The following is a 23037-nucleotide window of genomic DNA, read 5'->3' as shown; positions in this document are numbered from 1 at the left end:
CCTGACTCCCACCAGCAGACACACTCCTGGAGGAAGACCTCCTGATACGGTCACGCTCTAACTTGCGCACATAAGAGTCGTATACCTTCCAATCAGAATCAGGCAAAGACTCACACTCCTTGCAGCGATCATCCAACTAACAGACACGCCCTCTACATCTCATACATACTGAGTGAGGGTCTACCGAAGCTTTCGGTAGCCTCACCTTACACTCCTTCACAACACACACCCTGAAACTAGCAGAACTAGAACCAGACATCGTGATCAAAGAAAAGCCAAAGCCAAAATCAAAACAGTCCACAAAAGCGTATGCCTATCCACAAATCCAAAGTCAAAAAACCAAAAGACAATCAGAATACTCAAGTGGAGAAGTTTATGAAAATCAGCGATGGAGGTATTGACAACAGGTGTTGACAATACCGGCGACAGAGAAAATCTGAATAGAAAATGGGAATGGTTCCTGATACCCGCCTCCCAGCGGCGGGAATGGGTACTAACCACCTGGCCCCACTGCGTGTGCCGTAAGTTTTTGAATTTCTGTCGGTCCTTCGGAGAATACAGCTATATATATATCTGACAGGTAAGTCTCATGAACAAAATGTAAGATACGCGAGAGAAGTGTGGGTAAGATTAGCTGATTTCACTGTGAGAAATTTACTATGCCAAGGATTTATGCATGCACAGTATAGGAACTGTTTGGCTGGCGTATTAATGCCTGAGTTACACGGTCCAAGGTATGCTTTAGCCTATGGAAACCACTAACTGTCCAAATAAAATAAAAAATTACTCCGAACACACGTACGAAAAATTTCGGTAAATTTCATGTAGCGGTATGTCAGTCGGGTAGGGAGGGGAGTAGGGTAATTTTACGTACCACTACATCAATTGGGTATGAAAGTGTTAAGAGACAGAAGGTCCAGGGAACCACTCCTTCTGTGGCCAAAATAGAGCTACAAGCGTCACGGACAAGCTGGTGTGGGTCATGAATTTGTTTAGGACTTTCCTCACCATGCTGAATGGTGCGAAGGCGTAGATATCCAAGTCCGACCAGTCCTGGAGCATGGCATCCGTCGCCCATGCCTGAGGATCCAGGGCTGGAGAACAGTAGACGGTGAGGTGATGGTTCCTCGACATCACAAACAGGTCTACTAACGGTTTTCCCCATCATTTCCACAGGTCAGTACACACCTGTGGATTCAGTGTCCACTCCATCAGAAGGACATGTTTGCAGGTGCAATGACATTCCTACTAAGAACCTATCCTTTGCAAGCCACCATCGAAGATCCTCCTTGATCTTGGGAGTGATGCGGAAAATGAGGGAGTTTGGGAGAGTTTTCCTCTGCCAACTGGCCTTTAGGACTCATGCATAGGAATAAAGGCACAAAATTCTTGATAGACAAGAGTGCCCAGCAGACTCATCCACTCATTGGCTGTGCACAATGAGCGAGATAAGAAGTTTCTTACTTTCTTCAGGCAGTCTTGAATCCTTTTGTGGGACGGAAAAGCCCGAAAAGTCAGAGCATCGATCCTCATCCCCAAACAGAGATTAGACTGTGTCGGAGTAAAGTGGGATTTCTGAACACTGATTAAAAGACCCAACTCTTGGGCCAGTAGTACAGTCTTTTGAAGGGCCTCCGTGCAACTTTTCTTCGATGGGGAACATAGTAGCCAGTCATCCAGATATAAACAGATGTTGATCTCCATGAGATGGAGCCATCTAGCTACAGGGGCGAGAACAAGGGTGAATACTTGCGGAGCTGTAGAGAGGTCGAAACAGAGAGCCCTGGACTGTAGGACCCTGCCCTGGAATATGAACTGCAGATACTTCCTCGAGTCCTGATGTACTGGGACATGGAAATACACATCCTCCATGCCAATTGTTACCTCCAGTCTCCCTGATGAATGGCTGACAGGAATGAACAGTTCATTTCCATTTTGAACTTGGTGGTCTGCACAAAAAAAGTTCAATGCACTGATGTCTAGGACTGGTCTCCAACCTCCAGACGCCTTGGAAACAACGAACAGATGGTTGTAAAACCCCTCTGTGCTTACGTCTTCGACCAACTCCACAGCTCTTTTCCTGAATAGTGACAATACTGCTTCCTTCAAAGGCATAGCCTTCTTGTATGGCTTTTACTACTCAGGTTTCTGCATTTCTTGCTTCCCATTTGTCCCAAAACTGGAGAAGCCTGGCTCCTACAGGGACACGGAGGACTGGAACCTCACTTGCGAGAGGCCGGTTTGGAGGATGACTTCTTGATTGGCCGGACTGATCGCAGATTCAAGCACGGGCAGGGCTGAACTTTGGTTATTTCGCCTCGAAAGGGCTGCTGTTGCAACGGGGAGACAGTCCTCGTGCCGAACAAGATCAAAGTGCCATGGGTTGGTTCCTGGGCACGCCTTGTTGACTGCATCAAAAGGTCCTGTGTCGACTTCTGTAAGTCTGACGTGATCTTTTCCACTGTAGCTCTTAGGAATAAAGCTGACCGATCTAAAGACGCAAACAGGGGAGCCGATCTTTGAGAGGGAGTAGCACCTTTGGAGGTAAAGGTACACCATAGTTCCGTTCTTAGAAACCCCTGAGGGGAATAAGGTAGCCAGCTCCTGGGAGCCATCCCTAATGGCCTTATCCGCACACAAGAGTACTCCCAGCCAGTCTGCAGTGAAGTCCTATTGAAGTGTACTATAGTCTTCTATTTTCTTGGCCAACGCCCCGACTGTCCAGTCTAGGAAGCTGAATACTTCAAAGACTAAAAACGTCTTGCACAAAACGGTCGAATTCCGAAGATGTGAACATAATCTTAGCTGAGTTAAGAGCCAATCTCCATGCTGCGTCCACAAGGCTGGAGAAGTCCCCTTGGGAGGAAGCAGAAACTCCCAGTGAAGGCGCTTCTCCAGTGGAGTTGGACGAGTACCTCCTTGGCGACAGATGGGATGGAGGTGCATTAAAAACTGCTTTACCAAGCTCCCTCTTTCTTGCTAACCATATGTCAATGCTGGCTAATGCCTTCCTAGAGGATGAGGTGAGGACCTTCTTTGGTAGTCTGAAGGCCTCTACTGGCTGTCTCATCATGAAAGCCAAACCAGGTGATGACAGGGCCCTTGGAGAGCAGAGTGTTCAACAGCAGAAGAGGAAGTACCTTAAGAGTGCCGAATACACTGACATAGGATGTTCTTGATCAATGTCTTCTTCATAGGCTTCCTCATTGGATGTAATGGGAGAAGGAGCCAAGTCCGCCCGACCCTGTGTAGCAGCAGGTTGCTTTTGTAAAATTTCATGGATGTTGTCCAACTGCCGTTGGATAGGTTCCAACGAAGGATCCATGACGGCAGGCTTAGGCACCAAATGTTTGGCTTCTGGTGCCAAGCATACCAAAGGCAAGAATTCTGGCACATGGCACTCAATACTGGGCATACGGACATTGGGAGCTCGGACACTGAGTGCTCGTAACCCAATCGCTCAGACACTGGTCGATCCAACACCACACAACCCGCTTGGGACTAACCCAAAACCTGCAGGAGGGAAGAGGACTATGCTCTTGTTCCCTGGGAATCTTACGTGGGAGCGGGGAAGCGTGTTCAGTGGAAGGGGCATGCCTTTTCAATGGCCTTGACACTTTTGAAAAAGTTTACACCCCCTGTCTGCACTGGTGTCCAAATCATTGGACGACAGAGCATGCATATCCGTATGAATGCCTTTCCAATGACGATCTGCCAAGTCCTGGGTTTGATCAACAGGTTTGATGGGGGAGGGGGGGGACTACCCGTGGGCAAACCCCACTGACATCCCTTGGATGCCCGGTTTCCTTCCTCCCAGGTTTGTAGGAGTCTAACATTGACCTTTGTCTAGGAGCATTGCGCCTCCACTTGCACTGCACTTGCACCAACACTAATTACGCTTACCTGATCCATATGGGCCTTAACCGAAGACCCGATTTGGGCTACGGTATTAACAAGCAGACCAAACTTTTGGTCAATTCTAGCTTCTAGGCTGGTGATGGCATCGGGTTCGGAAAAATGGGAGCCAGGTAATGGAGTTTGAAGAAAAGTCGGAGGGCTGGTAATTGAGAAGAACACAGGTAGAGGTGTAGAAGGCACAGGTTGAGAAGCAATATCTGGTTGAGTAGAAACCTGACTAACTAAACCTTTAGCCTCCGCTCTAGAAGCCACCTTTCTCTGTCTGTCTCTTTGGAGTCTATCTAGATGTGCTCCCAGAACTTTCCATTTACCCTGATCCCTGTCTTTGCATTTGTCACATTTAAGTTCAAACAAGTAAATTTGCCCTCTACATTGGCAACACAAAGTAAGCAAGTCATACTTAGCAGAAGTAAGTCTAGTATCACAGCCTTTGCTGCAATACCTAATACTAGACATGCTAGAATCTGACATAATAAGTCACAATAAGTCACACATCTTAATAATAAACTAGCTAAGCTAATAAACAGCACGCTGCCAACACGAATACTTCACCAAAGGTGAAAGATAGAACCATCCAGCAAAATTCAAATCAGAGCTCTTCAACCAACCATGTACAGTTGTTGACTGGCAGAAACAAATTGGGCTCTTCAGCACTGTTGCACCAATTCTTCCCCGGTAGTGGCGGGGTTTTATTATCTACATTAAAATAATAGTGCATTACCGTGAATTTCAAATTTAAAACTGCCGTGGTTAAGTGAAACTAGCTATATAGTTACTTGGTAAGTTCCTTAATCAGGAATGTAAATAAATGTGACCAACTATGAACACCTATGCATAATTGTTCATACAGATATCTGGTTAAATAATTATTATTTGGGGAAAATAAACATGTACTGGTCCCACAATTTCAAAGGTGGCACATATTACATAATGATGTTTTATAAGTACTCATGAATACTCACTTGCCAGACACCAACTATTGCATTAGCAATAAGAATAAGTAGAATGACAAATGGTTCTACAAAGGCAGTGACAGTTTTTTCACCCTCTTCAAACCACGCCAATACCTGAAATAGAAATTTACATCAATCAATATCAAATCACAAAGAAAAAGGCCTGAAACACCCTACTCTTCACAAATGTCATCACTGGAATGTTAAAAAAACCATAACAATAAACAATATAAAAAGTCAATTCAACAAATAAAGTTCTGTATAATAAGCATGTCTTATCTGTATGATGACATATGCATTTTAACTCACCACAGCTTCAACAGTGTATATAAAAAAATACTGCCCTCTCAAAAATTAACATTTGAAATTCATGCAAAGCACTGCCTGCTACATACACAAAGGCACCTTCAGTCCCCTTTCATGTTCACTTACAGTGCACAGTCATATCTGTAATTTCACATCACTTCAAGTGTTTCAGACCTTATCACCATTTTAGTGGTCTTAAAAAAAAAAGCAAATGTAATCAATCCACGCCAGAGGCATTATAAACTTCCTTCACTTGAGAAAAACTTAAAACATTACATCTGTCAAAAAAGCATCAAGTCACCAGGAATTTAAAAGTATTAGATTTGTCTTTATTAATAAAAAAGTTTACACTTATTAAATTACAGCAGATATGAAAAGAACGAACTTCATGTTTGATTTTTTTATTTTTTTTTTAATACCCTCCTGTTTCTACATTGTCAGTATGTGATCCTTTTTCATTTAAGTATTATGATTAAATTTAATTTTATTTAATTTGTTAAACCTAGTCTTGCAAGTTTCACTTGTCATGGACCTCCTCTTGAGTATAATAATTGTTATTGTTTGCTTGTTGTTAATGTTTGTGTTTACTTTTCAAGGAGGTTGTGTGTGTGTGTGGTCCCTCCCCTGTGGTTTGGGGGGTGACTTCGTAGCTTCTGTTCGGAGAACAGGTGATTGTTCTCTGGACCTTTTCCTATACAGAACATTCTTGCCTTGCTTTGTGGATGAAGGATATTACTGTGACTTGCTTCTTGGTGGTTGCAGAACTTGAAGATTTATACTGGATTACTGCTTTCTTCAAATTAGAGGACCTCTCTGGATTACCAATCTGGAGGTCCTTTCGGATTCACACCACCACCTCAGGTTCAGTTATAAAGCCTGGGGGCTCTCACTATCCCATGGTAAGGTTTTTATGCCTTTGAAATGTGTCAATCAGGGCAGTGGATTTGTTGTGGCTGCTTGTTTGGGCCTGAATTCGTTAACCACCTGTTATTCTACTCCAGACGTGGAGGATACCCTTATTTTTTGAGGAGAATATAAATAAATTATTTATTCAAGAAGCTAATAAGTGACAAGTTTATTTATAGGAAAATTAGTTTGTAACTTGTTAGGTTTTTCTTCCTTTGCGATTTCCTCCTCCTTTCCGGACCCCTAATTTTTGGTTGAGTGTTTAGTAAATATCTTAATTAAGAGTAGGTATATTTTGGGTGATTATTAAGAGTGAAAGTGATTCATTTATTACCTGTATAAAGATGTTCAGGTGTAAATTCTTCCTGTTTATTTTTGTATTAAATTTATGTTTTTATTTTTGTATTAAATTTATGTTTTTTTGTGGTGTTTGTTTACTCACCACCCCTTGAATTCATTCTTGCTTAATGTTTTCAAGAAAAAATAGCCATGACTACACAATGTTACACTGTATGTTTTTATATATATGATGAATATGAAGAATAGGATGAGCACATTTTACATTTATTTGAATGGAAATGTTTTTCAGTGCTGACCTAATCTGTAACAATCATATTTGTCAACAGGAATGGAACAAGACATAATGTGTAATTCAGATATATATGTAATAATTACAATATTTTTGTTTTTTTAATGTAAAAGTACAGTAATGGAAACAAGAAATAAAATGTTCAGTCTAAAACTTATATCAGATTCCCATTATCCAGCAGTTAATTCTACCAATATAAGTGTCTAAGCATGTTTAAAGTAGGCTAGATAAGGCTATAATGTTTGTTAGGCAAACGAAAGCAGAAGCTGAATGATCATAATCATGGCAAACTGCAAACTTAGTACCTTTTGCTCAATGTTTACTTATAAAGGGGTGTGACTAGCTACCAGATCTCCGTGACAATTTAGCCCAACAATCAGGTTTTATCTGTATTATTTCCACGAAAGAGGAAATCATCTGCTCACAAGAATTTAACATGAATGAAAACTTTTGTTGCTTGAGGTTATTCTCAAGAATGAACAGCTGTGTATCACTGCGTGTATATTACTGAATATATGAAAACCAGAATGAATGCCTCTATAGTATAATATTCTTTTTCATTTCCTTAAGTACAAATTTTTTTAGTGTTATACTACATCAATTACATTCATTTCAGGAAATGGAATGAGATCCATTCTCAGTATTTCACTGTGTTATAACTGAAGATATAAATGTGTATAATTATTATTCCTTTTTATGTTAGTTAATTTAATTAAAGAATAAGTACTACTGTACATTATTTGCATTATTTCCATTAGAAAGTTTATGCCTATACCTTTACTTCCAGAACTATATAAACTTAATAGAAAACATGTCTCTGCAACAAACAGTTAGCCCTGGGGGGCCAAAAAGGTTATTTTTTACCTACAGTATTTTTGCTTAGCAACTGATTTTTCAGAACCCAATCTCAATGTAACTATGGGTGCATCTGTTGGTCTTTTCATGTCACCCTGAGCACCTCTGTATGTGCACATCCACGGGGTCTTGGAATCATATACCTATCGATATGGCAAATAGTATACAAATATCATGAAACAAACTCAACACAATCTTTGTTACTACGGTACTATTACATAAATACAGGAAAGCATGCTTGAGCTGAAAATCCAAACAGAGGTTATGGCCCTTTCCAAAATTGGCAAACACTAATTACTTGGGCTCCATTTAGTAAAAGGCAATTAAATGTGGAACCTGAGATTGAGAAAGCCATAAACAGATGCATAAATTCTACATTATAGAGAGCAAAGTAAATTTTGAGAGGTGCCAAGCTACCCAAATTAGTTTACTAAGCCCTAAAGATGGTAGTGTATGCAGCATGGATATTATGCAGTTGAAGATTACAGTAACATCCAAATTTTATTTTTTCAAGTCTAAAAATACTATATCCAAGGGAAAACACTTTTTACTAGTCTACAGTATTACCACAGCATTCAAACATAAGGAAATATTAAACCCAATGGTATAGGAACCATTCATTCAAAGGGAACATCCATACCTGTATTACAGAAAATAAAAAACTGTGAAAAAATTATATAAACAAATCATTCCAAATACTGTACTAGATAACAATACTTACGAATGATATAATAGCAGCCATGAGTAGAATTTTTACAAGTAGATCATCAAACTGTTCTAGAACCAACTGAAAAAGAGATTTTCCCTCCTCTGCCGGTAATTCTGTGAAGAGAAACCGATTGTAAATGCTAAGCACATGTTAAATAAAATTAAAATATAAATCACAGACCCAGTATGAATTTCTAACTTGGATCCCCAACTCAGTATGGATTCTTTCTCTTTAACAACTAACCTCAGTAGAACTTTAACCTTCTAAATGCCAACTCCTCTGATGAATTTACATTCTATTTTACGACTTGCTATGTGGTTAAAACTTCACTGTTCATTACCATGAATTTCAAAGTAACAAAAAATACTATATATCATTTCCACTTAAGCTATTCATATTTTTGAAACTATTCATATTTTTGTATATCATTATTTCTCAACCCTCAAAAATCTTTCGGTTTAAACAACAAGGCTGTCCTTTTGCACAAGTTAAAACAAATACATGACACTTTTAATATTTATGTAATTGACTTCATATTCTCTGATAACCCTTACTGTTCTCTTTAGGCTGCTGCATTGAAACCAATTAAGAAAGCAGCACCTACACTAACAGAAATCATGGTTTTATAAAAGAAAATGGAATGTCACTGTGCAAAAAATACAACTTATCGAAGTTTACCTACTAATAACCCACAAGCACAACCAATTGCTTCATCTGTGACCATCAATATCTCACTTTTCCATATTACTGTGGGCAAGTATTATAGGTTCTAGATAGGGGATTTCCAAACTCAGCGCAGACCATCACACCTTTCACAGAATCCTTGATTCCTCACTGAACCCCAGGCATATACAAAATATGTAAATGTTATAAACACCAATTGTTCTCTTAGAGTTGAAATTCTATTACTCTTTTCATTCATAACTTTCTCATTCAAGTGAATCTGGTGACAAAAGACTGACAATGACATGACCAGGATACTCAGCCTTGTGTTGCCACAAGCCAAGTATAAAGCAAAGGCTATGCTAGAATATACCTGAAGGTTACAAGGCTAGGATGCAAATGATGAATAATGTATCTTCACAGACAAAACAATAGGCTATAATGAGTAAAGAAAATGCAAATTAGTTAATCCAAATGGAAATAGGTTTTAGAACAGTCCATGGCCTTGCAATTCCTGATTAAAGAGTATAATTCTTACAGTACTTCTATCATAACATTCTACAAAATCAAAAACTTTCAACAACAACTGAACTGGAATGCTTTTTCTTACATGTTACTTTAAGCAACAGATTCTTACAATTAAATAAATGAAACTGCCACTTACCATTTGGTCCATATTTTTCTTGACTGTTTTTTACTTGGGGCTCCGTGAGGCCCTTACTCATATCTACAGCAAACTGTGCGAGAACATCCTCGCAGGAATATGTATGTGCATCTTCCATCTTGACTAAATCTTTTATCTAAGCCAATCCTCTCACTCAATAACAATCTGAAATTTTAACAATAAATTGTATAAAATTTAATGCATTCAAGTTATCATTCAAACACAATAATGTATTTTCCCATGACATATCAATGCTACTGATCTACAGTGAGATTTACATTATAAATTCTAAATTTATCATCTTCAATTTTTGGAGCATAAGTTGCATTCTTCACACTTAATAGTATTTTTCCTAAATACTCTCTCAAGTATTTTATATAGGAATATTCTTGGCACAAGCTGGTTTGATATCTAAAGCTTATTAAAATTGTTGTTAAAAAGTGCCTGGGTGAGGGAAGAGGGATACCCTCCCTTTTCCTTTGGCTACAGGGACAAATCTAGGGATGATCTGAGGCAAGTTTATAGTAAAAAATAAAAACTTTGGGTGCCCCTAAAGGGTAAATATTATATACCAAGTTATACTCCAACACTGCTACTACTACTGAATGTCCAGGTGGAATGCTGAAGGGCTGTTCAACAGTATGGAAACAATCTAAAAGGTGTTACAGTTGACTCACAGCACTTGCCTGCCTGATGATGGTGCTGACAATAAGACTCACTTTACTGGTGTGACATAAAATATCTGGAGTTGGTAAAAGTTTCAAGGGTGTGGAGAATTAATTTCTCACAGAATGGATTTGTCTATAGTGCGTGCAATGGAGTACTATTATTATTATACTATCAGAAGATGAACCCTATTCATATGGAATAAGCCCACAGGGACAATTGACTTGAAATTCAACTTTCCAAAGAATATGATGCTCATTTGAAAAGCATAACAGATGGTAACAGGAAATACAAAAAGTAGGGATCAGTTACAGTATTGGAAAAAGATAAATTAACAGAGTAATAAATTAAACGAAATAAAATACAAATTACTAGAGTACAGGGAGATTTGTATCAGGGGAGTAATGCACTGTATCTTCACCTAAACTTCTGAGGTTCTAATTGCACATCCTCAGGGACACTGTTCCACAGTCCAACGGTGTGAGGAATGAAAGACCTCTGGAACTAAGAAACTCAACAGCAAGGTGCATTTACAGCATAAAGATACTACTGTTCAGCAAATCTAGTCGCTCTCGGCATGAAAAGAGGATCAGGAGTCAACTGTGAAAGCTAAAACTCTCCTAAGAAATACTGACAAACAGATCATCATCTGTCAATGGTCCAAGTTACAAAAGCCAACGTTAGGAAACGGAAACTTACCACCACGAACTACTCTCTCTCTAAAAGCAGACACAGCTATCCACACTAGAGAACAGTATTCTGGTAAAGGAAGAACAAAAGACCTTAAACATGTTGCGGTGATTTCATTATTGTTATAAATACTGTATACGAGGCCTTGCCTATTATACCTAGCTTTTGTACAGCATTTGCTGACACAGTCATAACATGTTTCTCAAAAGTATAGTCAAAGCTTCTGACTCATTCTGCAGGATCCCATTCACCTGAAGGGGAGGACGTGGTAGAAAATCAGTAAGAGATCCACTACTCAATAGTACAAATTTTAATTTTACTGGGGTTCAGCATTACTGTATACAGTACCCCACCGACTACACCATTAACTGATCCAACCCATGTCTCGATTATGACAGAGGGCAGCTTCATTTTTCGTTAAGAGACTTCACTACATCTGAGAGTACAGTAACCACCCTACTCAAACACATTATGTTCCAGATGGCCAAACGTATCTTGAATTATTCGTAATTTGGTTTTTAATATGTAGTGCATAATTTTTGTTGATGTTTACATTTCTGAGTTAATCTGGGAGTCATACATTATACTATTTCCACTGTACTTTTAAATCACACAGTATTATACACAATTACTTTGAATGCTATAAAGGTAAAAAGAAAATAAAACTTAGAATACAACAATCAAAATTAGAATTTTCCATTCTTTGAAAGTTATGAACTTGGAGAGAATATCTTAGGAGCAGCATATGACTTTGGAAGTTCATTAAGTAAACAATGTGCATAGCCATTTATTGACAAAAATGCAAACTAAATGTTTTCTATGGGGAAAGTGAATATAGAAAATAGGAATTCATCACAGAGCAAGTTAAATTGGGAAGATAGAATTAGGTGGGAATAATTTACGAGTTAAATTGGGAAGATAGAATTAGATGGGAATAATTTACAAGTATGAACAAGTATTCTCGTGATTGTAAGAATAAAATACGTGGTAGTTAATCATGAGAACACTCAAGATAATGAGGGAAGGGGTTAAAAGAACAGGTTCTTCTTCTTCATGTTCTTTGCAAAAATTCTTACAAAATGAATAGGTGCCTAGAGCATAATCTGAACCTTTGACCCTATCTGTTCATAAGTAGGGTAGTGACTGTATAGTGACCAAACAACATAAGAGAGGACCATGCAATTTTGCTGGACAAATATAGGAAGCAGCACCTAAAGGTTGGTCTAGATAATGTTAAGCAGCAGCTCAATACACTGAGGACAACCCATCAAAAAGAGCTGAAAAAGATAAGGAATTCAAAATACCCAGGTGCAGGCTCTGATGAAGTTAACGGCTTGACACTATTTTTAGGAAATGTCATTTCCTGTAAGACCACAAAACTCGCAGATTAGCTTAGTACCATAAATGAGAATAAAGATTTTGACTTAAGTGATGAATCATCTTGGGGGAGTATATACAGGCAGTTCCCAGGTTATGTCAGACTCGGGTTACATCGTTCCGAGCTCATGTTGCTTTTCAAATATAGCCTATTCCTAAAAAAATCGATTCTGGGTTACAGCTGATGCTCCGAGGTTATGTCGTCGTCTAACACCACAACAGAACAGTAAAAGTATATATGGCTGAAATATAAAGTAAAAAATTTGGAGGTTTTTGGATGCACACCACGTCAGAATGCAAGTAATATACTGTACAGTACACCCAGAGGATTAAAGGTAAGGCTTTCATCACCACTTTATTTCTCATTTTTATACATTTTTCTTGTGATGTTCCAGGTTGCGCGGCATCAGAACTGAAATCCCAACATAACCCAGGGTCTGCCTGTATATATTATTGATTCATCATAATTTTATCATACAGAAAATTATATAATACCAATGAAATTAAAGTTTGCAAAACATACCAAATTAACCATCTTGTTACCAAGTTTCAATTAATGTTTCCAGCTTGGGTCAGGATTACCCCTGTATCACAGCTGATGGTTGTATTCTTGTAAGAACAAATACACTGCTCTACAAATTTACTTCAAATAACAGGATTGGGCTGTGAAAATAAATCTACTCGTACGCCTCCCAATAGGAATGAAAAAGCTTTGCACATGGAGATGGGGAAATAGGTGTGCAAGATTACTGTACATTGAGATGCATTCCAGCATTTATTTTTTATAATTTTTTTAACATATGTCTCCCTATGGTATTAAATTAGGTTTCTACAACAGTAAGGTTACGATGCATTTATTATGAATTAGGTTTGATAAGGACCCATTACTGGTGCCCTCAAGTTCACCAGTCATGACATCCATGGGTCAAAATGTCCACAAGGCTGGTCAAAATATCCAGATGTGAATTACAGTATTATTGTTACTGTATTATACACACAACAGTATGATAAAACTGAACCCATCAACTGAAAGCTAAACTTGTTGCAGATTTATATTTGGTATTATTTACTTCAGTACAACACAACAGAGTTTTTAAGCTAAGCTCTTAAATCTCCTCAATATCTTTAATATGAAAATCACATTAAAATCTAACAGAAAGTTATTGTCACCCAGATATTTACTGGCTTTTGTTTATGTTTTAACATTTATTCACAAAGGACTGGTACTAAAAACGGCACTATTAGGAGTGGTTGTGGTATTAAGTAAAAATTTACCTCATTTTTATTGCAGAAGTTAGGAAGTTAAGTATACCTTAGTTTTACCAGACCACTGAGCTGATTAACAGCTCTCCTAGGGCTGGCCCGAAGGATTAGACTTATTTTACGTGGATAAGAACCAATTGGTTACTTAGCAACGTGACCTACAGCTTATTGTGGAATCCGAACCACATTATAGCGAGAAATGAATTTCTATCACCAGAAATAAATTCCTCTAACTCTTCATCAGCTGGCCGGGGGAATTGAACTCCGGCCCATCGAGTGACAGTCTGAAGCTCAACCGTCTCAGCCAACAAAGGGCTTGGACTGTAAAACTATTTATTCAATGCCTTCCTTTCTGTTATAGCAGAAATTAAAAATAAATCCCACTCTGTGATTTGTTTTTCAGTGCTCATACATGAAAGATGCACTGGAAGTCTATTGGAGATTTTGCATGAATACCAAAAATTTCTTTGTCTGACCTCAAATTTGAATTTAATTCTATTTTTAACACTGAACTATGAAAACCTAATTATAGATATTCAAGTGCATTTGCATGCATACAATTACAAAAAGGGTAATACTAGGGAAGAACTCTGCATGGAGAAAATGTTAATTAAATTTTTTTGACAATGGAATGTATATGATGGAGTGCAGGTGAGATAAATGGAGAAATCTACCAAAATAATGTGAGACATTTACACCTGTTTGCTTCTGTTGGAGAGCTGTTAATCAGCTAGTGGTCTGGTAAAACTAAGGTATACTTAACTTTTTATATGCTAATCTCTGAGGGACTGGTACTGACCACAGCGTCTTGCAGAATTTTTCTGCGTAAAACATAAACAAAAGACGGTAAAATTCTCACATTATTTTGGCAGATTTTTTAAGTTATCTCACCTGTACTGAATGCATATACATCATTTCTTATATTGTTCAAGCAAAAATTTTTATTATCACACAACATCTTCCTTAAAATTACCAAACAAACAGAAACTGCTATTAAAAAGATTAATAAATGCACAGTAATTAGTATGTGTATTGCGAGTATTTAGTACAAAAAAATAAAAACCTATTGTACACCCAAGTAGGCATTCCAATGATGCATATTATAACTTGGGGCCATTTTGACAGAACACTGCCCAAGTTAGGTTAGATTAGAGGACAAAGTTGGGTCTAGGATGCACCTTTATAGGCCTAATTGGCTTTGTGACATTTTTGTCCATTATAATGTGCTTCCTGATTTATATTAATTAGGCTATAGACTTGAACCTCATATTTTCCGAATTACTACCTTGTAGTTTAAGAATATCAGACCATTCTTGCTAGCACTATTTCTTTGTTAATGTTCCTTCGCCCCCAACCCCATGAAAACACCTGATTTCTACAAGTGACCCTCATACGCCAGTTTATTATAAGCTTACAGTACATCGGGCTTGGGGGTTAGGAAACAATGGCAAAAAGTGCAATTTCTAACAGCAAGAAGCCTAAAGGTCATATGGCATAAAACACATAAAGAGCCAGATGTAGGCCACTATGGGTGATATATTTTATATTTAGGGAGAGATAATGAAGTAGGTCTAGGCCTATCGTCCATGTACCCTCAGGGCTACATCAGACATGTAGGCTAATAGGCTACACGTCAGACTATAAATGTCCGGAATTCCTCACATCTCACATTTTCTGCGCGAAAAAGCTTTTGTTCTCAGGGATGTTGTACCCGGGGTCTTTGGTCCTTCACACAATCGCGTAATTCAACTTGGCCCAGTAGACCTGGGGTTACCGTACGGTAGGACTAAGCCTAACTTAATCTTGCACTACACAAATTAGTAAAAGAGCAATTAAATTGAACCTACATTCCTGCATAATGTGGTATCATACAATTTGAAACAGAAAAAGCCGTGGCCCGTGGGTAAATAAGGAAAAGAAGGCCGCCACATCGCTGAATTTACCTTCCTCCACACCCAGCTGGCTGATGCTCACACCACTAGACTCATCCGGAGAACAATCACCCTTTTTATTGTCAATTCTAAACCCTTTAGACTTCCCCGACGACACTGAACAACGCCGCCGAATAATACTGTACCATTACATGCGATCCAGACGCCGCCCGACTTACAAATATCTAAATGGAGGTCACTTTTCCATAAGTTATTCCGACGTACGTACACTTATCACAGAAACAACAAGTGAGCCCCAGCATGGGTACTGTCTGTACTGCTCACTTGCTCAGCGGTTCGCGGCACTGCTTCGCTCGTTCCGAACTCCGGACTCTGTACAAACCGAAGCCTCGCGAGACCCGCCGGGTTCGATCGGGGTTTTTTTCTTTTATTATTATTCGGCTAACGTGTCGCTCTCCTACGAGGGACAAGTGTGTCGCTGCGAGGCACCCTTCGACGACGCTTGTGCACTGACGACAGTCGAATGGTCTCGAACGCCACGAAGCTGCGTTATGACGACATCACGAACGGGTTTCGATTCGAACGAATCGATCACTCGGGCGCGTGGGTCGAACTCGGTCGGTGTGACATACGATGAATTTAAAGGGCCACTGTAATAAGAACACATCACCCCATCCCGGTATTGCTCCATTAGATGAGTATGGTGATGTGAAGCAATGTTACCCTTCAAGTACATTTTATGGTTCGAGTTGCTTTGTTCCGTTGCGTCGGACATCTGCGTTCATGTCTCTTTCTGTATGATATTGATTTTAACCCCGATTATTATATGATATGATAAACCATAACAGAAAGTATAAGAGATTGACAAGTCTAATCAGCTATTACACCATATAAAAATGCCGGTTCTGGAAATGTCACGTTTATCTAAGCAACATCCACGTTTTATTATCATAGCTGAAAAAACTGTCATGTTCGGTTTCAGAATGTTATTAAATTAAATTCTAACTACAAAATACGGTTTTATCATTATATTGAACAACAAACATGGAACAACCAAAAAGAAACAGACGATGCGATTTCATTGGGCCACCTCAGCGTAGGGACTGCCGAAGAGATGTAGCCTAATATTCAATTTTAATTCATATTTATTAGTATATTTATGGGCTTAGCACTCAAATGGTAGAGAATAATAGATTTATATCCTCAATAGAATGATGATTATCGTTCCATCTTTAAAGCATTATGTAAACTAATGTCGCTACATTAGAAAATTTGTTGACGATTTTAGTTGTGGCAACTCTATCATGCGTATGAAACAGTAGACATCGGAGATCCGTAGTTTGCCATTGATCGCACCCTTTACTTCTCCCAGTAATGGACGTACAATTTCCATGGCAATATAAAACTTGTTAGAACGTAGCACCGATAAGGAGAAATTTAAACTTGATGTTCAATGAATGACGTAATCCAATACTGTTATAGAACTTATCGCTTAATAACATGGGATTTGCAGACGCTGGGTGACGCACATTCCTATCTCGTATTTTATTCTTATTTATATATATGCATATCAGGTATGCACAATAAGCACTTTCATTATATATATATATGTATATATATATATATATATATATATATATATATATATATATATATATATATATATATATATATATATATATATATATGTGTGTGAATGTCTTTTCCTGTAATACTACAGTGAAATATGAAAATAAGAAGGCCCATAAAACACTATTTAAACGTTGAAACCATATATTTCGGGCACTTGTTTCTGTGCCCCTGTTCACTGGTAGAATATCTACCAGTGAACAGGGGCACAGAAACAAGTGCCCGAAATATATGGTTTCAATGTTTAAATAGTGTTTTATGGGCCTTCTTATTTTCATATATATATATGTGTGTGTATTACACACACGCACACACACACACACACACACACACATATATATATATATATATATATATATATATATATATATATATATAAATATATATATATATATATATATATATATATATATATATATATATATATATATATATATATATATATATATATATATATATATATATTTAAACGACTTGCCTATCATTCACATGATTTTCATGAACATTCATTTCAGCTCAGTGTAACGTGATAAATTCATGCATATTTTCAACGAGTAAGCCGCAACAGAAACACGAGTGCACGTGTCTCGAAGATTTGTACACACACACACACACACACACACACACACACACATATATATATATATATATATATATATATATATATATATATATATATATATATATATATATATATATATTCACGTAACACCGACCTGAAATAAATGTGCATGAAAATCATGTGAATGATAGGTAAGTCGTTTAAAAATAAGCTGGTAAATTACTCGTTCGATGCATTCGTCGTTAGAAGTAAAGAGAACCATGTCTTGGCCTATTTTGTTATCAATCTCTGACTAACAATCAGGTCCACTTAACGAACATTTAACCGAGGATTCCTACATAAGATTGTAATCTGTATAGCACCATGATGGCAACGTTATGGCATTGGCCTATATTTCTACGATGTAGAATCCGGATATTGGTTTATGAGATTATATTAAAAAAAATGGTTTCTCATCCTGAATAAAACCTTATTGTAGTGAATGCATACGTTATGGACCCGAAAACCTGTTTTCATTGTTATATGTAAAATCGTCAAAACTGGAGAGCCCTAGCCATTTCATCCTTTTCCTTTGTATTGTTTAAAAAGAGAGATGGTGCCAATCTTAACAATTAATGGTTAGGAGGCAAAGAACACCGATGTCACTGCTAGAATTTTTTCAGTAAATACGCTGGCCAATAGAACGGGCAACGTTTCTAGATGGCGATACGCCAAAAAAAAAAGAGGAAGTCAAATTATTCGAGCAATACAGATGAAGACAACGAATTACACAAGTTGAGCCTGGAGATTGTGACTTGAATTCACGGTGTTTGTTAGAGCTTGCTGGACATAACGAAGCATTGCAACTGCGTAAATATAATTAATGTTATTACTTTAGTGATCATCGATTTCATGTCAATAGATAACTCGAAATAAATCTTGGAAAAGAAAGATTCAAAGAGAATCACAAATCTACTCCGTTTCTCTTGAACTCTGACAGGATGATTCACAAGCGTCAGGAAAGCCCAGAGTGAGCTGTCGTGGTTTGTAATGTCTTACAAGGAAATGATTTCGGCGTCTTCGTCTTAATCACACGTGTGCCTCTTGCTGAGAGCATTTTGTTTATTTGCTCATTTATTCATTTCAGTTTTAAGATGATCGAAATAAAATAAAAATAGATTGCCGTGGAAAAGGAATATGTTTCATCGATTTTATTTTGCAGATTTTGTTAAAAGAAAGGCTTGCGGCTTTTATCTACGGTGTTATTCATTTGACCACGAATAGATAAAAGGTACTTAAGTTATATCTGTCAATGACGTTCTGAACTGTTATGGTTTCAGACATTTTTGATGACTTGGAGTTTCATAATTCTCTCTCTCTTAGTTGAAATTAGATATATCAGTTGAAGACATCAATTCTAGCACAAAAATAATCCACGGATTTGTTTCGATAGTGCATCTTTTGCCTGAGCTATATTCACCAAAATCTACACCACATCTACAATCCTTCATGCTGTGGATTTAACACCAAATTTAATCATCCAGTTCTTATGTCCATCACAAAACCTCTATTCTTCTGAGACCTGCATACATCGCCAGACTTAATTGTCCATATGCCCTACTCATCCCCCGAAATTCTGATGTCTAATTACATATAATTAGTAGCCTCCATGCTAACTGGCCACCATATATTCAACGCCATATCATCAGGCCACCTTTATTCATCATTGAATATCCCATCAACCATGTTTATCATCAGCAAAGATTCCTAATTAACCAGATTTGGCAGACGGACCATCTGTCCTTCAAGTTTGATATGAAGCCTGAAATTCCTAACTACCCTCCCGGTAGACGAACCTTGAACTCTTGAGCCATCCATATCACGTTTTCGGCGCCAAGGATCAAACACCTTTGTCTTCTCTTTAACTCTTACTCTTTAATCATGAATGTCCTATATTCAGCATTGGATCTGCAGCGATATGCAACCATGCATGATCTAAATGGGATATTTCATTAAAATATCATATATTAGGCTATATATGTCATATTTTCGTAGTAATAAGTTCAGCGGCAAGTCATACTTCATGTACTGTGTTCATCGCCAAACCTTTATACTTCCATGTCTTTAAACACTAGATCTTTAAAAATCCATGTTTTGCCTAATCTTCAGTTATCAACTATCTTCACACCAGAATCTGAAACGTTCATGTCCTTATTCATTACTGACCCTTTAACGCTCCTTGCCTCATATTCATCGTTTATTCATCAATACACCAATCCTGTTTTCTCTCTGGTTTTATCCCAATATTACCAACGGATAAGAAACTTGGCGCTTAATTCTGCTCACATGTCACATGACCCACATACTGAAACATCAGCTCTTCTTGACGAGTTGCCAGTGACACCGTTTTTATTCTCTTTTATCACTCGACCGATAACTACTACTTATCTCTATTCGGCGACGATTACACGAGGAACTGCCCAGAAACTCAGATATTCACCGATAACACGCAACAGCTGAATAGTGTGCTATTGTTTTTCTTTAGTCCCAGACGTGAGGTTAACTGTCCGCTCTTCAAATTTTATAATGGAATTTTGCCGTTCCCCAAACTTTGCACTTGATGAACTGTTTGTGGTTTCTGGTTATGAAAAACATTATTTAGAATACTCGTGCACTCTTATGGAGCAAACTTAGAAACAAACGATGTGAACAGAAATTATACATAGAATTCAGCTCCTCGCCGCTGGCGCTGTGGAACTAAACGATAAATGCATATCAATATCTCGCTTTTTGTCCTTTATTTCTTTCTGGTTCTAGCAAGGCTACTTAGTCGTAATAGATAAGAGATCACGATAAGAGTTATTCCACTGTCATAAAAATGTTTTATCTAAGTAGGTTAAGCAACCTTATCAATGACATTCATCCATGGCTTCCTGATCATTACGAATGACAGTGACCACCATAATTAAATCGGGCGGTTGTGGAAGTTTTTTTTTTTTATGCTCTGCGTCAAGGCAAAATAAATGGTTCGGGGAAAAGTGCTCAGAGGTCAGGTAAGTGAGAGGAAGGGAGGGCGTATTAAACGGAATAAGTTTCGCGCGTACCTTAAGTAATCATGCCCAATGGAGCCAGCCATAGTACAGTAGTACTTTCGTTTTGCAATGAACATCCATGATCAAGGAACCAAAATGCATTATTGTTGAAAACTTCACTCTTATGGTGAGAATTATTTCTGAAAAAAGACAACCATATTTGGGGGAAAGCTTTACTCTCTCTCTCTCTCTCTCTCTCTCTCTCTCTCTCTCTCTCTCTCTCTCTCTCTCTCTCTCTCTCTCTCTCTCTCCAGCAAACACATACACAAACTGGTCAGTTTGGGCTCAAAAGCGAAAACATTCCGAAGATTCATAGAACACAGTAATCTGTGTTCCAGGGATTCCTAGAGTTTAGGAATCAGAAATAAGGAAGAACTGGCAATAAAACTGCAACCATGAAAGCAAGACACTAGATTTACGATAAAAAAGAAGCATGAAGTAAAATAGGTCACTCATCTTTCTCCCTCTCGTTATGAATGTCTCATTTGATGTTTCCCACCCAACGACGACCTTTACGGTTGTGATGCAACACACACAATCGTAATAAAGTAGATTTCTCGTCTTTCTGGCGATTAGAGAGATAGATTCGACTCATCCACACAGTTGTTCTGTTTACTGATTACTCCAGTGAGCCGCTCAAAGGAGCTAGAACTCTTGCCCGGCAGAAGGACAACCAAAACTAAGAACCACAAGAATCCCCTAATATAAAAATAAACTAAGGCCAAATTTCTATTAATCTTTTATTTACTCATTTTACTTTCAGATGTTACCCTCTCACATGCTTTTCATATTTCAGTGAGTGGTGAGTTCACTAAACCTTTCTACATGACGTCAGGTATTGACATAATATTAGCAAAGGATTTTCAGCACATCACACACCTTTCTGGGGATCATTTGCACCCAAGTTATTGTGTAATAAAGCGGTTACATGATCTACTACACAGGATCAATTCTACATCGTGGCAGACGAGTACAAGCCCGAAAACTCAGAACGAATTCAGCCATGATGACGGAATTGCGTATATCGTCCTCTGAACAGGAAGCGGTTGCCGAGTATTCACATACTTCGTAGCATTAAAGACCGTTCTCTCATGGTCGCTCTCGAGCGGAGGAAGACATCATAAGCTGAGTGGTTGAGTTCCAGTCCACTGTTAGGTTTTATTATTTTCACTGATTACTAACACAACACGGAGTAGGACATACAGTAGTATGTGATAGAGCGTCATATACTGTACTTTTCTAACCTACAAAATTCCTTTTATTTTTACTGCCGAAGAAACTGATGTACCCTACCGCCTTGGGACTTGTTTACAAGAAAAAAATTGCTGTTATTTATAGCGACTGGAGAAGTGTCTCGGAAGTAATGAAAAAGGTGAACCATATTCACAGGGATTCAGAAAGCTCAGGGGTGGTTCTTTTATCTCCTCGACAATCACAAAATCTATTTATTTGTTGGGGTCCAAAGCTCAGGGGTGGTTCTTTTATCTTCTCGACAATCACAAAATCTATTTATTTGTTGGGGTCCCTGCTCATACAGGAATGCAAGGAAATGGGCTAGCTGTCAAGAAGACTAAAGGTGACGTGATCTGAAAATTTCTAATGAAAAATATGAATGGGACAATCCCATACTTTGATATGAGAAGCGTAATTAAAACTTCTATTCTGAATAGCTGGAAACAGAGGTGTTCAGCCCTACCAATAAATAACAAAGGCTAGGTGAAGATTCAAGAAAAAATGAGCTTCTTGGAATCGGAGTGTAACCTGAACAGATTAACCCATACTAAATTAGTATTTTGGAAGGAGACAATGCCCCAGAGAGGCCTCATGATTATAATTCCCTGTCACCTGAGCAGATTCGGGTGCGCTACACTAGATATAACCACTGGATGAGAAAATACCACTTGTATGGTAAAAATATCTCAGAAATTCTAACTGACAAAGTAGGTGTAAATATGTTAAGATTTTTAATGGAATATATATAGATTTGTTTAAAACCCTTTATTGTATTTATTTGATGGAGAAAAAACCAGCAGCCCCCTTGACGCCTTAAGGAAATTCTATATGAGAAATGTACTGAATAATGAGAAAGGCTCAAGCGCTTAGCACTGTGGCCTAAAATACTTGGTCAAAAAATCACTCGATCAAACAGTTGCCATTATGCCGTCTTCTCCAAAATAATTGTTCATTACGCTTTACGCACCGCATCAGACATGGAAATCTTCATTAGTTACTCTTTCTTAAACACATACTTTGGCTGGGAATTTTCCTCTTCTCTCTCTCTCTGTATGGATGTGGGTATGCACTTTAAAGCAACGTATCTGAAG

General features: G+C 38.0%; 1 protein-coding gene and 1 non-coding gene across 12 annotated transcripts in view; one reads left to right on the top strand and one right to left on the bottom strand.

Annotated features, from left to right (window-relative positions):
- The window catches only part of LOC136852584 (calcium-transporting ATPase sarcoplasmic/endoplasmic reticulum type-like), a 65770-nt gene extending 49524 nt beyond the window's left edge, over positions 1–16246 (bottom strand). Inside the window, exons 1-4 of one of the 11 annotated variants that reach the window (XM_067127419.1) lie at positions 15503–16246; positions 9564–9728; positions 8249–8349; positions 4881–4985 (exon numbers count right to left, since the gene is read on the bottom strand). In XM_067127419.1, coding sequence (XP_066983520.1) covers positions 4881–4985; positions 8249–8349; positions 9564–9681 — 324 coding nt within the window. In that variant the 5' untranslated portion in view covers positions 9682–9728; positions 15503–16246. Of the gene's footprint in view, positions 1–4880; positions 4986–8248; positions 8350–9563; positions 9729–10928; positions 10984–15406 lie in introns of those variants that run through there. The other 10 variants (XM_067127415.1, XM_067127421.1, XM_067127420.1 and 7 more) reach the window with 10 other exon arrangements.
- Positions 16247–21641: 5395 nt separating this feature from the next.
- LOC136852649 (small nucleolar RNA U3) lies at positions 21642–21847 on the top strand. The gene has a single exon (XR_010857206.1). It is a non-coding gene; the product is annotated as a small nucleolar RNA U3 (small nucleolar RNA).
- Positions 21848–23037: the final 1190 nt, after the last annotated feature.

The sequence above is a fragment of the Macrobrachium rosenbergii genome, chromosome 25 (assembly GCF_040412425.1).
Source record: "Macrobrachium rosenbergii isolate ZJJX-2024 chromosome 25, ASM4041242v1, whole genome shotgun sequence".
Classification (NCBI taxonomy): Eukaryota; Metazoa; Arthropoda; class Malacostraca; order Decapoda; family Palaemonidae; genus Macrobrachium; species Macrobrachium rosenbergii.
This window is presented reverse-complemented; position numbering and strand designations above follow the sequence as displayed.